Source organism: Struthio camelus, chromosome 2 (assembly GCF_040807025.1).
Source record: "Struthio camelus isolate bStrCam1 chromosome 2, bStrCam1.hap1, whole genome shotgun sequence".
NCBI classification, from domain to species: Eukaryota; Metazoa; Chordata; class Aves; order Struthioniformes; family Struthionidae; genus Struthio; species Struthio camelus.
Window position 1 is genome coordinate 50,607,027 of NC_090943.1, and position 14,260 is coordinate 50,621,286.

Sequence of the window (14,260 nt, forward strand, 5' to 3'; positions counted from 1 at the left end):
CAAAGGGCTACCAGGTTATAGTCAAAGTGGCAATCCCCGCAGAGTGCAATGAAAGCTATGGAAAGGCAGCATAAATCTCATGACATGAGGCAGGCAGACAGTGCATTCGCTTTGAGGAGGAGGTTAATTCTCAGTGTTGGAGCAGTCCTAAGCCTACTAGCAAGCAGTCGTACCTATTGTTTGCTCTAAGTCAGTCTCACACTAGATTTTCACTAAAACATCCCCCACAAAAAACACTGATATACAACTACTTGTCATCTACATTAAAGGAAACATGAACTTTTCTGCCTTAGGTCCTGAGGAGCACTTACTACATTGGATAATGGATTATCCTAAAACAGCTTTTAGAACAAGTCGTCTGGGTCTGTTTACATCCTTCTTTATAGGCAAATCATACTGCAAGTAGGATTTGAACTAGTGGAAGAACATCACACGACACTCTAGTATGCTTATATTAGCGCTGTTTACTTCTGCCACTCCCATCAAGAACAAACTACAGACCAAGCTTCTCTTGTATAGGTGGAAATACCTGAAGTTATCATCAGGCTTTTGTTATGCCATTATACTGCTACCACAGGAACATGAAGCTACATTAAAATGGTTCTAACCAACAAACATCTCTATTTACTTTAAAATGTTCCTTTTTTTTTTTTTTTTAAAAACACTTTGCCTTTCACACAGTGCTCTGAAGTGCCACAGTTTTAAGGCAAATGAGTCATTCCATGTCAGCAACTGCTTTCCCTGGGAATAGTACTGCAAGAAATCTGTTTGATAATGCAAAATAGTCAACTAAAACAACTAAAAAAAAAACTTAGACAAAAGAAAAATTGCACTGCCTCCCCAGTTTAGACAGTCTCCCCAACTAAGAGGCAAATTCTTGTGACTCCACTGTCATCTCTTTTGCAAAGGAAGAAGAGGTGCTGTTCACTTCCAGGGTTTCAGTGTTGCAGCAGTTCAAACCTTGCTCACGTTGCAGTGAGCAGTAATTTGCCAGAATAAGGATTCTGCAACTCTGAAGCACAAGAGAGCTTTTCTTAAGCTGAATTTGAGTTTGGCTGTTGTCTTAGACAACAGAACCACACAGCATTATAATAAATTCGTAGGTCAAACATAAGGAACACTCACAGTTTAGAATACAACATTTGAGGGCCAAAACCCATAAACCCACAGTTCTGTTCCACGTTATTTTGAAAGAGAATCTGAACAAACTCAAGAGATATTTATTCCACCTTAAGAAAAAGCACATCATTCCTCTGACCTAAATCCAGGGGGAGAAGAGGAAGAGGACAGGGGAGTTCTCTCTAGTTCTTGTTGCATTTAGAAGTGTTTAATATTAAAGGCAGAGGTAAGATTTCCCCCCCCCCCCGTCGTCTTCTTCAACTCAGTTAACGCAGACCTTTCAGAAAGGCGTTTTAACCTGTCTGATCTAAAGTGTAGAATCACTTCTAAACAGATTTCTAAAACTTGTCATTGCTAATAAGCTATAAGACTAAGGAAGGGTGGGCTAGTATGCTTAGTCAATCCCTAACACTTTAGGTAGAGAATGTAGCGCTGCAGTACGGACTAGCTAGTTCCAACCTTATTCTAAGCATATAAGGAAGCAAACTCAAACTGTAACATGACTCTGTCTACTTTACACACTTGCTTGGTTGCTTCCTTTTCCTCTTGTGGTCTCACCTCCTTTTTTCAGAGAACTGCCCCACTACAATTGGATTGACAAGATCACAGAGATAGCTTAACTACAGAGTTCAGGAACACAATGCTGTTTTTGTAATGATTCGCATCTAAGCGACAAATGTAAATCCATTTCATTAACTTATTGATTAAAACAGCAAAATCATTTTTAATTTAATAGAGGACTATAAACTCTTTAATGCCATCTGCAACGGTTAGTATACCGACTTCCAAAAAAGTAGAAGGTTTAAAATGAAGTGTACTAGGAGCACTACTTTTCAACAGTATCTTTCTAAACTTTGTATGAAGCTTCCCTTAGGCTGTAATCATTTGTTTGACAGCATTGGAACACCAGCTGCATAAACTAAACTTATACCAGACAAAACTGATTGACAATGAGTTAGATGAGGATATAAAGCAAAACGAAGTCCTTACCCTCTCTAGGAGGCTCATTTCCTGGAACTCTGGGCTGGTGTTGGCTAACCGTTGCAGTGTGTGTGTTAGGTCATACGTTGTTGAGAAGTAAAATCCATCCACGCTCAAGACATGACTAAGCATTGATAAAAATACCTTATTGTCCTGCAACTGTTGGGAAGAAACAGCTCATTTATTAATGTCAAGTTATCTTTTTCTTTACCTATCTCTGCTTTCTGAAGTGATGATCTGAACTTTGCTAGTGCTCTAGCAGCACATGAGAGCATCTGGAGAATAAGAGAGCAAGCAAAAGCCTGCAGTTTTGATATCGGTGCACTGATAACTTGCAGCAACTACACTAAAACTGAGTTCAGCAAGTATGGTAGACAGCAGAAAACAGTGCTCCTCCGAAGTAGTTACCTCGGAGATTGGGCTACTAGAGCTACTGAAGTTACACTGACATTGATGACTTTCCAACAAAAAGGAAGCCATCGTTTTCCCTGAAAGCCATTCGGTCAAAAAAAGAGACGGAACGGCAACACAAAAGAAAGGATCAAACTTAACTGTCAAGATTACGCCAATAACTAGTAAGTGCTGTAGTTCAAGTTTTGATTAACCTCATTCTTCTCCTGAAGGAGCATCAGATTTGCCTTCAGCTTCACTGGGCAGACACCCTTGCCCGCTCTGTATCAACCTACAACACACCTGTTTTTAAAAAAAAAACAAACTTCATCCTTTTCCTCCAACTTAAATTTCAATTTGTCCCAGCTTGGTAAGTATATACTGGAACAATTCCATGTATTAAGCAAGATAGATAATTAAACAGCAAGACAGCTTATTGTAGGGGCTATCAGAACAGTAACGCCATGAGAAAAATTAAAAGAAAGGGTAGTGATTTTGTGGACTGGCTCAGGAAGACTGCTCTGTAACAGACTGTGCAGAAGGCAACGTTACAACACCTCTGAAGTACACTAGTTAATCAAGTTACCTTGATTAAGGCCTTCAAAGGAGAAAAGATGATACTGGATTTCAGGACAAGAACAGAGATACAGCAAGACAGTCTCCTCTCTTCCCCATTGAATCATCTTCAAAGGGGGAAGTACAACATGCACTTCAAACTCAGTGTGGCCAATAGTCCAAGTTGCATGATATTAATTTATCTTGAATGATGTAACTTTGCATGCATTTATACCTGAATAGTATGTCAATTACAGTAGTGTGAATGAATCAGAGAGGAAAGTATAGTTCACATAGCTTCTTTAAAAAAAGAAACAAAAAACCCCATAGTTTCGTCATTACAATGGGACCTAATTTGATGAAGATTAGCACTAAAAAAACCAGAAGAAAAGCAGTCAAGTGAAATCTCCCCCTGCTGCAAATCAATCCACTCTTACCTGAATATCAGTTAAATGCAGCATGGTCTTTTTATAGGAGAGGATGTCAAAGTCTGTTGCTTTCCAGATCACATGACTGAAAATCTCACCTACTTTTTTCTTTTTTGTTATGACAATGAGATACGTGCCTGTAAAACAGAAAGATCAAAGTTAAAAAAATATACATATTAGATACACGTATCAAGAAAAGCAGCCTAAAACCATTCCAGAAAACTCAAAGGGATAGGAAATGGAGAGGTTTCTTCAAGTCCCACTCTCCATGGGTTTCTAAGTAAGACAGGTTGCTTAAATTCACAGGCAAAAAACATCAGCAGCACTTAGGACTATGTTGTTCATAGGAATGGTATATTCAGTCACTCAAAGTAATTTATCTTCGGGGGTGGGGGAATGACAACACACACTCATTTCTAAGTCTATCTCATTTCATAGGCAACTTTCGGGAGGAGACTGACAGAAAAATTTTGCTACTGACTGAATATCATCCTTCATACATCTTAAAACCATAAAAAGCTTAAAGAAGTACAGAAATATCAATGTCCAATTTAATAAAGTAATCGCTCTTCAAAAAAAAACACCAATCGAGTATACTTTTAATAAAAGAAATGCAAATGTTAAGGCAGAAATTGTTCACATTGTGTGCAGTAAGTTAGTTTTCCCATTATTTGTATTTACTACTATTTGTACCTAATATAATGATTGACCAGTCTATAAACACTGGTATATATCCAGGTATCTAATGCATACAGTTAGTCAAAGAACATTTGACAACTACCACCCTCCCTCCCCCCACCTTTAAATTTTAAGTTCTAGTTTTGTAGCATTTACTTAGGTCGAATATTCAAGCACTTGAGATGGAAACAGGATAGAGCATTCTTAAGTTGTAAGTACTGCTTTTGGTTGGTAAGCAATCAGACACCTTATAAGAAGATAGTACACCGTGTCCACAACTACTTCATAAAGATGTTGCTCAAATAACTACATTTAGTCAGATGTGAATGTTCAATATCGTCCTTTCCTATTTGGGTACACAACATTTGGTCTGAGATTTCAAACACTTGAAGATATTGCTTGAGCAGTTCCCCCCCCCCCCCCAATACTGTAATAGGAAAACGGTATTCATGCTTTTTTAAGAGGCTGCTTTACTAGATATGGAACCATTTTTATTGTTAACAGACAGCAGTGAAATGCCTAACAACGCTCAGCTCAACATTTACTTAACTGTTATTATCTTTAGTTGACAAGTATACATTAAAAACTAGTGTAAGGTTTTTGGAGTAGGGGCTGGAAGGGGGAGGGAAGAGAGACAGGACATTGAAGAAGTTACATATTTTGGTTCCATATTCAGTCACATGAATGAAATGCATTACCAAATCTGTAAGCTGTTAAAAACCCACTTCGGAGCAATGCACTTTTTAAACAACCAGAGCTTGTCAGCTACTCAAGACAAAGATGTCCATTACATTGCTTTTACCCTGCAAGATCTAAAATTCTTGTTTAGTATATCAGCATATAAAGTTTGGCAATTTAAGACCCTATCAGAAGTCATTGCATTTAACACATTGGCGCTTTGCTTTAGTTTAGTACACCGCAAAGAGCGTCACTGAACTTAAATCCTTCCTATGTATGGAGATGTTTATTGAGTATGTACGTTCCCATTAGATCAGTTTCCAGACCGCATTAGTCTCAAACTCTAAAGTCCACCCACAGAAGCGTGTGGGGTGTTCTCCTGTTTGGCCATGGATTCTTAGACTTCAGGTATCAGGTTTTATCTGTGACAATGCCTACTCATATCCATTTCAAACATCACGGAAATATTTAAAAGAGTAGACAGCTTGTTCTTACCTTATCCTGTAACTCCCTAAAAATTTTGAATTGTTCCTGTTTGTCTCTTTTCAAGTGTTGAATTTCTCCATATTGGGAGAATAGTTTGAATACAGCTATTACTTAAACAGCCGCATCCACTAATCTATCACTCTGTCTCTCCCAGGTATTTGTATACCAACGTTACTGATTTGAAGTCAAACTTCAGAAAACAATACTTCACTGTTACATCTTATCCTGCAGCTGCGATGAACACAGTTAAAGAATGAGCAGATGAAGTTCTTTGCATGCATTTGAAATACATTCTTTAGAACCTAGGAAGCTGGCAATTAACCTTACCTTTAGAACAGCTACAGGCTTAAGAGGGACATGAACATCCATGATTAACTATGTTTTAATACCGCCATCCTGTAGCAACCAAAAGGAGAGCCCGTAAAGTGATCATACTGCACAAAGTGCAACCTCTGATACCCTGCAAAGACTACTTTTGATTTTAAAGGTTCTTTAGCAATATGTTTTGCCTAAACATTTTTAAAGAGCACAGTTTTGTTTTCCTTACCTGCCACCAATCGGATTGTTCCCAAAATACCATATATAGGCCTTGTAACAGCTGAAGGGGGAATATCTTTCTTAACTGAAAAGCAGGTAAAAAACAACAAGAAAAACAGTGTCAGAATGTTTATTTCATGACTATATCACAAAATTATTGCACTGTGAGTTGCTCAAAGCTTCTTGGTCGAACCCCAGGCTTTGCTGGGGTCACAAATTTAGGAAGTAATGCATCAGAAATTCAGACTGAATGGGGTGGAACGGGGTGTGTGTGTGTGTGTGGGGGGGAAAACGTAGACGCGTTCTAACTCAATTTTTTATGTTGTTTAATCAAAACAGTCATCCCATAGCATAAATCCAAGCTCATTTCATTTACGTAACAGTCTGGCAGGGGACTCCTCAGTAACGCGTTGCCCTGCCAGCATCCAGAAGCTTTTTGTTTTGAAATCATCAAGACACCAAAGACAACAAATCACAAATACTTGGGCATCCCACTTTTGATTGCTTCTTCTTAGCCTCAGTCTACTTCAATTCCAATAACCTGAGTTTGCTCTTCCACCCATCTCTGCAAAGCTACCAACTGCAGTATAGACACAGTAAGGAATATAAGCAGGGTCCAAATAACAATTGCAAGTGCTAACATGTTAAACTTTCTTCTCTCTACAGATTTCTAGAGTAGCAGAAGGGATGCGAATGACAATTTATAAAACAAAGTTGGGCATCTTCCCTGATCGCTAGTTGAGTTCGGAGAACAGAGAAAGATGGGGCTTGATTTTACCTTTGCTTTAATCACCTCTGTAAAGATACAGAGTTGCAAACTAAATATATTGATCTAGCAGCAGCAGGTTCAGCTGATGAAACGTCACAGAGGGGAAGAGATGGTAGACTAACAAAAGCCGGGGGATAGTCATCCTTACAGTTTTGAAGGAGCAACTTTGAAGGAGAAATTGAAATACTATACCACAACACCAAGAATAGCAGTGGGATGAGCACATTGTTCTTATATGAGGTACAGAACAGGTCTAATAGAAGAGGAATGACTGCTTTTAATATTAGTGTTGCTAGTCTCCAGACAGACAGAAGTACCATAGTAATGCTAAGGTACAAACTCCTGAAGCATCATGAAGGAGTTCATCTTTGCCTTAATTTCAAGTCATCATAAGTTTTTTTGATTTCTTTAATGCACCGAATTCACATTCTTTAAAAAGACCTATTAAAGAAAAATTAAAGCTTTGAAGACCTCAGTGCCAGCATGACTATTTGCAGTGACTTTCCAATCCAGATTCACAGCTAACAACTCATAGGAAAGGTTTTTTGCTGTTGTTGTTTTAAGGCTTTATGAAAAAACCATATTTCAGTACCAAAAAAATAAAACAGCATCACTGAGACAAGTCAGCAAAAGCTGCAAAAGCCCAGCGATCAACTTCTTCCATGACTGACCTTGGACTTGCAGCATCAACCCCAAAGAGTTTGGGCAAGTCAGTTTTTACTGTTGTGACAGAGTTTCACCAAAAACAGGCAAGCATAATCCCCCTTGTTACTCACAACATCAATTCTAGTGAAAAAGCATTACATGTAAGAAGTTTTTTGCCACATAAAATACAAAGCACTATTTTAAAAACAAACAGCCGAACAGCAATTCAAGATAGCATGTTATCTCAATACCAATTTAAGCTTTTGAAGATCTTCTGGGACTGCCTGGAGCAAAATAGTAGACCTGGAGCAAAATAGCAGACCAAGAGACTGCGGTGGCCTATCTTGAAAATTACTGGTGAAGAGAGTACCTGTAAGAGTGACTTCCGTGGAGACTCTATCAATAGCAAGCACATCATCAGCTCCATCATCACAAGCTTCCACATAGAATTTCTCTGGTGTTACATGCCTTTAACAGAATAGATAGGAAAGAAAAAGAATTTGTTTAGCAACACTTACTTTGGGTGGGGTTTTTTTTTTTTTTTTTTAAATATTTAGGCTTTTTAGCACTTCTAGATAAAGTAATCAATTTTAAAAACTTATTTTGGCTGCAAGAACAAACAGAATTCTCACTGGATTGGTACCCCACCAGTGCATAACAGAACCGGTCAAACTAATCAGTTACTGCAGAATCTATGGCTTCTTTACTAATCCTAATCCTTATTTAGAATACTGGAAGTAAAAGACATGAAACTGAGTTCATGTATAGACCATTTCCTTTAAGATAAGAGATACTTAATGACGCAGTGAAGTGTACTGGTCCATTGTATAATTAATGTAAACTTGAAAAATGTCATTTCAGAAGTCCAATAAGCCAAAACCAAATTATAGCACTGAGTTAAAAAAAAACCACACACACACACTTGAATACCTCAGAAATTAAGAATCACATTCCAGATGCAAGTTTAGGGGGGAAAAAAAGAAAGGATGTCTGAAGTGATGAGAGCACCTGTTTCACTTTAGAGAAAGTGTTCTAAGCATTGTAAAAATCCACCAGAAATGACTCATAGGAAAAAAATGGAAACAGTTAAAGTCACACACAAGTTTAAGGAAACATATGTCTCAACGTTACGGTTCCTCAGAATTGTTAGCTAGGTCTGCATCCACATCATCTAATACATTAGACAATCAAACACTGACATCCTATTCAGACTTCATACCTATCCTTCTTCAGAAAAATTGCATGCAGTACAACATTAGCTGTAAAATAAAGCAGTCCTCTGAAACATTCTTAAAAATATATACCAGTTGAGATACTAGCAAGAACCTGGACAAGTCATACTTGTGCAACAAACAGCTGTTATGTAGAACTGATTTGTCACTGTACATATAAAATGCTAAACAAAAACAAACAAACAAACAAAAAAACAAAACATGCTTGAACTAATGCTCTCAACTATCCAATGATTTTCCTCACTTTAAAGCAGGGTCAACTTCAAAGTGAAATCCAACTTGAGAGTTAAATCATGATTCTCAGGGTGAGTTTTGACTCTCCCCAAGGATGGGGATTTTACAACCTCTCTGGACAACGAGAGAAAAGCCAGAGAAGACCAAGTGTTTAACTGGAGGGGGGGTGGGGAAAAAAGGCAAAACAAACAGCAGAGCAATCTATGAAGTATCTGAGGAAGAGTTACTGAACTTTTTCATAGGAAAATTAGTCTACTTGTCCTAAAATATACATTATTGTATGCACCTTGTATAGCAGCCTTCTGGGCACTTAATGCATATACATGAAAGATTAAGGAGTCCTTTATCTTCTAAACTAAAAACATTGGAGTAAGAAGTACAAACACGCAGTTCCTTGAACGCTGAAGCCTTAAAATCCACAATTCTCCTACTTCACTTCTATTGCATCTGGTTTTGATAGAGTGCAGAAACCAGGGTGCCAGTCTAAGAAGCTGAGGGAATTTAAACAAGTACTTCTAAGTTGGAATCACAATGAAAGATTGCCTAAATACCACTTTACAGCACACCAAGCTGAAAAGCCCCAAATCTTGCAGAGTTAAATCCTTGCTTCAGAAGGATGGAATACTGTTCTTCAGAGACATTAATAGAAGGATGCTTCACTTGATCCTTGCTTCATTTGTTTAAATAACTGAAAGTTTTCTAAAATAAATTTGAGTTGAGGAAGAGGCCAAGAATGAAGGAGGTTTCAGCCCAAAACATGATTTAGAAACTTATGAATTACCAAAACTAAGCTTGTAGTCTCATTTTAGTTGAGATGACCTTTTCACACTTAAGTTTGCTTTCATTAAAGATGATCATTTTAGAAACCTGTGTAGATTGCTGCCAAGAGATAAAGCAACTCATTCAGTAGATTTAATTCTTACAGTTCAAAGCTGAGAGTAAGTATCTGCAAGTGATTTAAAGAAGACCTAGAAGGAAACGAAGGCACAGTTAGACATATGGCATTAGTTTGAAATATATATATATATATACACACACACAATTTTAAAACAACAGGTTCTTTTTCATTATTTCGGCTTATGTATCTGAAGAAGCAGTCAAAAGGAGAACCTATATAAAAAGGGTGCACAAAGTCTACAACTAGAAAGGGCTTTCAACAGTCTTGCCTTTAAGATACAAAAAGAGTATTCAGCAAAATTGCTACTAAGTTAGGCCTTTTGATTCATTCCTTTAGTTCAAGAACTACCTCTCTTGTGAAATCATTCCCGGCACTGACATAAGGGAGTACATCTAGTGCTGTAACAAGACAAGAAAAAACTAAATGGCTCCATTTAAGTTACAGTCCCTATACTCTCCCTATATTAGTCCCTATATTAGCCAAGGACTCACTGCTTTGCAGCATAAACTTCAGATGCAGGAGACATTCCTACTGCCCAGCTCAGAGACAGGCCTGCAGGGGAAGGAGGGGAGAAAAAAGGCAGTGGGGAGAGCATCTATGCTCAGCTAGAAACTGAATGGAAGAGTTAACTACGTATCTCTTCTTCTTATAGTAACTTTAGTGGGCTCCAAGTCCTGCTTTAAACATAAGACCTTCCCAGCATTTTTAGCGAGTATGGCATGTCTGTACAACATGGGTCTTATGTCAAGAGCACTTTCTCCCCAAAACTTTCCAGAAGTTCCTATTAAAATAGATACTTTGAAGTTAAAGGAGTTTCACAGCTTTTGCATTTGACTTTCTTAGGAGCTATTCGTATTACAAAAGATTCCCTATTCCTCACCATGAAATTCAGGTTTTTCTGTATTCCTATGTTTCAGTAGGAGTGAACACAGGAAGTCATCCTATCTCGTAATCGTTGTGTTGTAATTTACGGTTTTCTAACAAAAGTGGGTTGTTTTTTTTTTTAAACTAGCTGCTTTCATGGATTACTTTTCTTTTTAAGCAATTAACCAAAACAACAAGAGTCATCACATTTAATAATCCAAGTCACAAGATCTCTTCATAAAAAAGCGTTGATTCCTGATATGTCTGAAAACCAGGAGAGACAAAGAAAAACACCGCTTGCTTAGATCAATAACAGAGTTAGCATCATTTAAAGTTAAGTGAGATACTCTTTTTTAGTTTGCGTATTTGTTTTGAAGTTTTATTTGCTTTAGTTATAAAGTACTGTTGTGCATCTGAAGATGAAGCAGAGCTGCACCCCACGCTTTAATTAGGCTGATCTTACAAAAGAAAACAAAACTATTTTCAGATACAGCAGGAAAGAAAACCCATCATGCTCTAATAGCAACTAAAGATAGTACTTCACTCAATATCACTTAAGCCTTTTAGACCTCAACAGCCAAGCCTTACTTCAGTCATCGATTATTTTGCCATAAATACTCAACATTACTCTAATGCAGGAAACTCTTCGATGTCAGCCTCTAGGTACTGTAATAAAGCAAAATCAAAAGCACATACTGCACTGCACAGCAACGCATTTGCTGAACTCAAGGTACCAAAGTGGTCTGGAGTGAGATATAGGTAAGATATCAGCATATGTATACCACCTCATGTGGTATACATGTGTGTTAAGCAACAGCGCTAACACACTGATAGTTTCAACACTCCAGAGATTCCAAATTTTCTAGGTGAGCAGGTGTTCTAATTTTACATCTAAAATAAATATTACTCCTTGAGCAGAAAGAGCTCAAAGAGCTGGAACATTTCCCATGGAGTCGTAGTTATAGTAGGGAGGAGAAAGGGAGTATAAACCCAGGTTAAACATAAAATAAAACTACTAATGGAAATACTATTAAAAAAAAATAAGACAACCATTAAAGGGATACCATCTTAATAATATTTCCAGTTACATTTCACTCACTTAGGATGGCAAATAATTTACTACGTAAGTTATGCCTTCCTCAGTGAAAGGACAGACTTCATCATGACAGGCACTTCAATTAAGTAGAAAAAAAAGATGCATTGGGGGGGGGGGTCTTTCTAGAAGTATTGCCCAAACCCTGAAAACTTGGTGGTTAAAGCATTAACCCCAACTACAGAGAGCCAGAAGGCAGTACCTTTGCATAGTTACATTGGAAACACAGCTAGCAGCATAGCCTTCTGACTATCGTGTGGGCCTTTGGCATCAGCAAGATAAGGTCTTCTGCACCCGAGTAAGAAGAACAACAATAATTTCTAGTGAGCAAAGAACAACAGCCAAGTTTCTCTCTATTCTGCAATCAGTTTTTACTGATCAATTGGATTGGTCAGCTTCACTACCATCCACTAGCTCATTAGCTATTTGCAGTAGTGACATTAATTTTTCAGTGAGTTAACTTTCTCAGGTAGCCTCAGAAAGAAAGGACAGTAGAGACTTAGATGACACAACTAAGCATAGCATTCTTCAGGTTAATAACTTTCTCCAATGTTGGCATAACTCAAGGAGTTACAACGGTAACATAGACACTAGTATTTTTATTGGTATAATTTAAGCTTGACTGACGAAACTGTAGTTAAAATACAAACGGTTTTGTATCGCTATTTTTGATAACTTGAGACATAGCAAGATGCTTGCATTCAGAGCTAGAACCTACAGTTATACACAAAATGAGAACCTGGAGAGCAGACTAAAAACCAGTGAAGTTCCATACAGGGCCACTGGACCACCCAGAACAGGCAGTTAAAAGTCTGGCCTTTTCATAGCTGAGAAGTAGCAGTCAGCTAAAAAACAAAACAAAAACCAAAACTATTACCACTAAAACCCTGAACTGAGGCGTAGCCTAGATTTCTTGAAAGATCATTCTGCCTTGACCTTGCTAAGCCAGCAAGTTTAACTCAACAACCAAGTTGCGGCCCTATCTTTTAAAACGTTTAGTGTGAAGTCCGCAGGCATTACCACAGCTTTTTGCAGTAACAGAAAAAGAAAACCCTGTTTGTCAGAACAGAAGACAACTCTATTTTCAAGTTTATAATTTCAAGTTTATAAAGAGCTTTATATTAAATTATTCTTGACGCAGCCTTGTTCTAGAAAGATCAAAGCCTACTTTTTAGTTAAGATTAGGTTTTAAACTAAGACAATTCTTTACTACCTTGTATGTAAAAGAAGGAGCCTTTTTTTTTTTTTTTGGGTAAAAGCAATCTCTGTAAGAAGGACTGCGTACTACAAATCACACAACTGGTACGCTCTCACAACTCACCTTTTCTCCTCTCTGCAGGTAAAAAGATCACAAGTTCAGCTTAAAGAAAGACAGATATGGTTTAAGTGACAAGAAAAAAAAAAAAGCGTTCTGCCAAATAAGCAAGAGTCTCTCAACCGTCACCGATTATCTTAGCCTGCAATAATACTTATTTACCTCCAATGTCTGCACACCCTTATATAACTACTAATCAAAATAAGGAAAGAAGCCCATTTAAACAAATAACAGCATTACAACAAACTGTTCATGCAGATATCTAAAGAGAAATCTGTGTGTTGGCTCTGAATCCAAAAAATGAGTATCAAATGAGATTTAACACAGCATTAGTCACCGTCAAATCAGGCTTAAAAACCACTCTCAGATGCTGATGCCTCAAAATGGCATCAGCAAGTCAATTACTGGGTTTCACACTAGTATCTGGAGGTGAAGAGCACAGGAACGCTTTAGGGCACACAAGGACATTCCACCTTTGGCTTAAATTAACCATGAACAACAAGATGAGTCTCATGCTCAGAGTATTTTTTTCAGGATTTTCAACCATTCAGTGTGAGAGCTTGTAATGGAAACAATTGCCTTTTCAGTTTTACCCTCTTATTGTGTTGGTTATGTAATTTCTTTTACAGTATAAAAGGTATCAAGCAGTATCTGGGATACGCAAGTTCAAAGAGCTGAGCTCTCGCCTAAAACCTTTGTTTTTATGAAAAAACAAAATACCACCAGAAGGTTAGAAGAGTTTATGGAAGAGTCATGCTAGGCACTACGAAAGGGTCCCAGAAGTTATTTATGTTGATGAAATCTGATTAATTGGCACCAAAACCACTAGAAAATACTTACGGGCAAGAAACCTTAAAAAAAAAAAAAAAAGAAAAGCCTTCTCCTGGCAAGCAGCACTGCAACACACAAAGTGCTTTTCAGAGCTTTACTCTTAAGCATCACTACTCGATTTTTCTAAGAAAGTTACCTATAAAAAAGCTAAAACAAAGCCTAGGGCTCCCCCCTCCCCCACTCCACGCACCACTTCCTCTTTACAGACACAGCAGTTACACCAAAATTTTGAGGGCAGAGAAGCCAATCAATCATTCAGCCACGCAACTCTCCTACCGGGCAGGACGAGGCAGGCACCGCAGGAAAACTGCGCGCACCAGCCCCTTTTGTGCACGCAAAACGGGAGAGGGACAGACACAGCCACGGCCAGCAGCGCCCCTACCCCGACCCGCGCTGTAAGCAGAAAGCCTCATAGCGATCGGAACCGCATCCACGGTGTCTGCGGCCAAAGATCCTCCTCCCCCTCGCCCCGGGGCTGGCGCACGCCGCGGCTACGGCCCAGCCGCTCCGCGCCGCCCCGGGGAAGC

The 14,260-nt window shown here is 38.4% G+C and overlaps 1 protein-coding gene across 5 annotated transcripts in view; it reads right to left on the reverse strand.

Annotated features, from left to right (window-relative positions):
- Positions 1-14,260, reverse strand: part of SACM1L (SAC1 like phosphatidylinositide phosphatase) — a 31,586-nt gene that overhangs the window by 16,727 nt on the left and 599 nt on the right. For 2 of the 5 annotated variants that reach the window (XM_068935647.1, XM_068935648.1), the window contains exons 2-5: positions 7,637-7,734; positions 5,863-5,937; positions 3,483-3,610; positions 2,110-2,259 (exon numbers count right to left, since the gene is read on the reverse strand). In XM_068935647.1, coding sequence (XP_068791748.1) covers positions 2,110-2,259; positions 3,483-3,610; positions 5,863-5,937; positions 7,637-7,734 — 451 coding nt within the window. Of the gene's footprint in view, positions 1-2,109; positions 2,260-3,482; positions 3,611-5,862; positions 5,938-7,636; positions 7,735-9,513; positions 9,701-12,908; positions 12,948-14,115; positions 14,170-14,260 lie in introns of those variants that run through there. The other 3 variants (XM_068935651.1, XM_068935652.1, XM_068935649.1) reach the window with 3 other exon arrangements.